General features: G+C 35.1%; 1 protein-coding gene across 1 annotated transcript in view; it reads left to right on the top strand.

Annotated features, from left to right (window-relative positions):
- LOC110459598 (lateral signaling target protein 2 homolog) overlaps positions 1 to 914 on the top strand; it is a gene marked incomplete at its 3' end in the record, with an annotated part of 20,352 nt that extends 19,438 nt beyond the window's left edge. The window contains exon 4 of the mRNA XM_021511940.1: positions 747 to 914. Within this exon, the coding sequence (XP_021367615.1) occupies positions 747 to 914 (168 nt within the window). The remainder of the gene's footprint in view (positions 1 to 746) is intronic.
- Positions 915 to 1,240: the final 326 nt, after the last annotated feature.

Raw genomic sequence — 1,240 nt, 5'->3', positions numbered from 1 at the left:
TATACCTTTGTTACAAACATAGACCCAATTCATGTTTACAGAGGAGGTTTACCTTTGTTACAAACATAGGACCCAATTCAGGAACATCATGTATGGCTTTTCCCACAGTCCCACTTCTAAAACAGTGTTCTAATCATTAAATATATCCTACTTGAATACAACTACACTTGTTCACCAGGAAAAAATGATTTGCAAAGGAAAACTGCAAAGATGAAGGTTGCAACTTTGAAACTTGGAACGAAATTTGAAACTGATTTGAATAATATTTAAACACAACTTTCTGTCAAAGTGATGATGGAATATCACCAAATCTGTGACAGATATTTATAGTAAATCAAAAAGTCAACTAGGATATAGGAAAATTGAAGTAAGATCAAGATACAGAGATTTGAATGGTCTAAGTACCAAACCGGTATGTATGAAAGTCAAAGGAGGGGAATATCATACAGATGAGTCATCGTCTCTTTGTTGATGTGTATTGAAAGAATTTATGTAATATCATTTTGGTGCTTTTGGTCGTGACTTTTCTGCCAAATGGTTAATAATACCTTGTACTTGAATCAAACATTAATATTAATTCATTTTTTCTGAAATTTGGTTGACGTTTCCATTTTTTTGTTTTTTCCCTTGGGCATTAAATCATGTTTTAGCCATTCAACAAGCAACTATTGAACACAACACATTACTGTGGTCAATATGTGAATGTTACCATGTTGAACAATATTATGAAAAATGTTTTCTTGTAGAATTAACAAAGAAAATGAAGAAATCTCACCACCACCATCAACATCATTCCCACGGTCACCATGGACATCACCATGGCCACCATGGCGAGTTTGGCTCAATAAGCATGCTCAAGAAGCATCACAAGTTCCATGTGGCCAATCCGGAGCCGTCTGCTATTATGGACGATGGTGGGTATTCCTAGTCTGGTAAGGAAACTCTCTATCCAGGGCAAAAGTGTCGCCTGTGATTTTAATGGTGCTGTTCAACTTTTGAATATATCTTCATTCATGTGTAAAAAGCAATTCTCACGACCATTGGTGACAGAATTATATTTCAAGACATTTAAGATCGATATGTCGTCTGTTACACATGTAAAGCTAGAACCATTAACTTCAGTAATATAAGAAACAAGCCACAGATTAGGAAAGAGGCTTCCCTAACATGGTGTTAAATACTTAAGCTTCTCCATGAATGGATTTGGGACTATTTTTATTCCCACTAAACTTTTAGACTT

This window comes from Mizuhopecten yessoensis, unplaced genomic scaffold, assembly GCF_002113885.1.
Source record: "Mizuhopecten yessoensis strain PY_sf001 unplaced genomic scaffold, ASM211388v2 scaffold10131, whole genome shotgun sequence".
Taxonomy (NCBI): Eukaryota; Metazoa; Mollusca; class Bivalvia; order Pectinida; family Pectinidae; genus Mizuhopecten; species Mizuhopecten yessoensis.
This window is presented reverse-complemented; position numbering and strand designations above follow the sequence as displayed.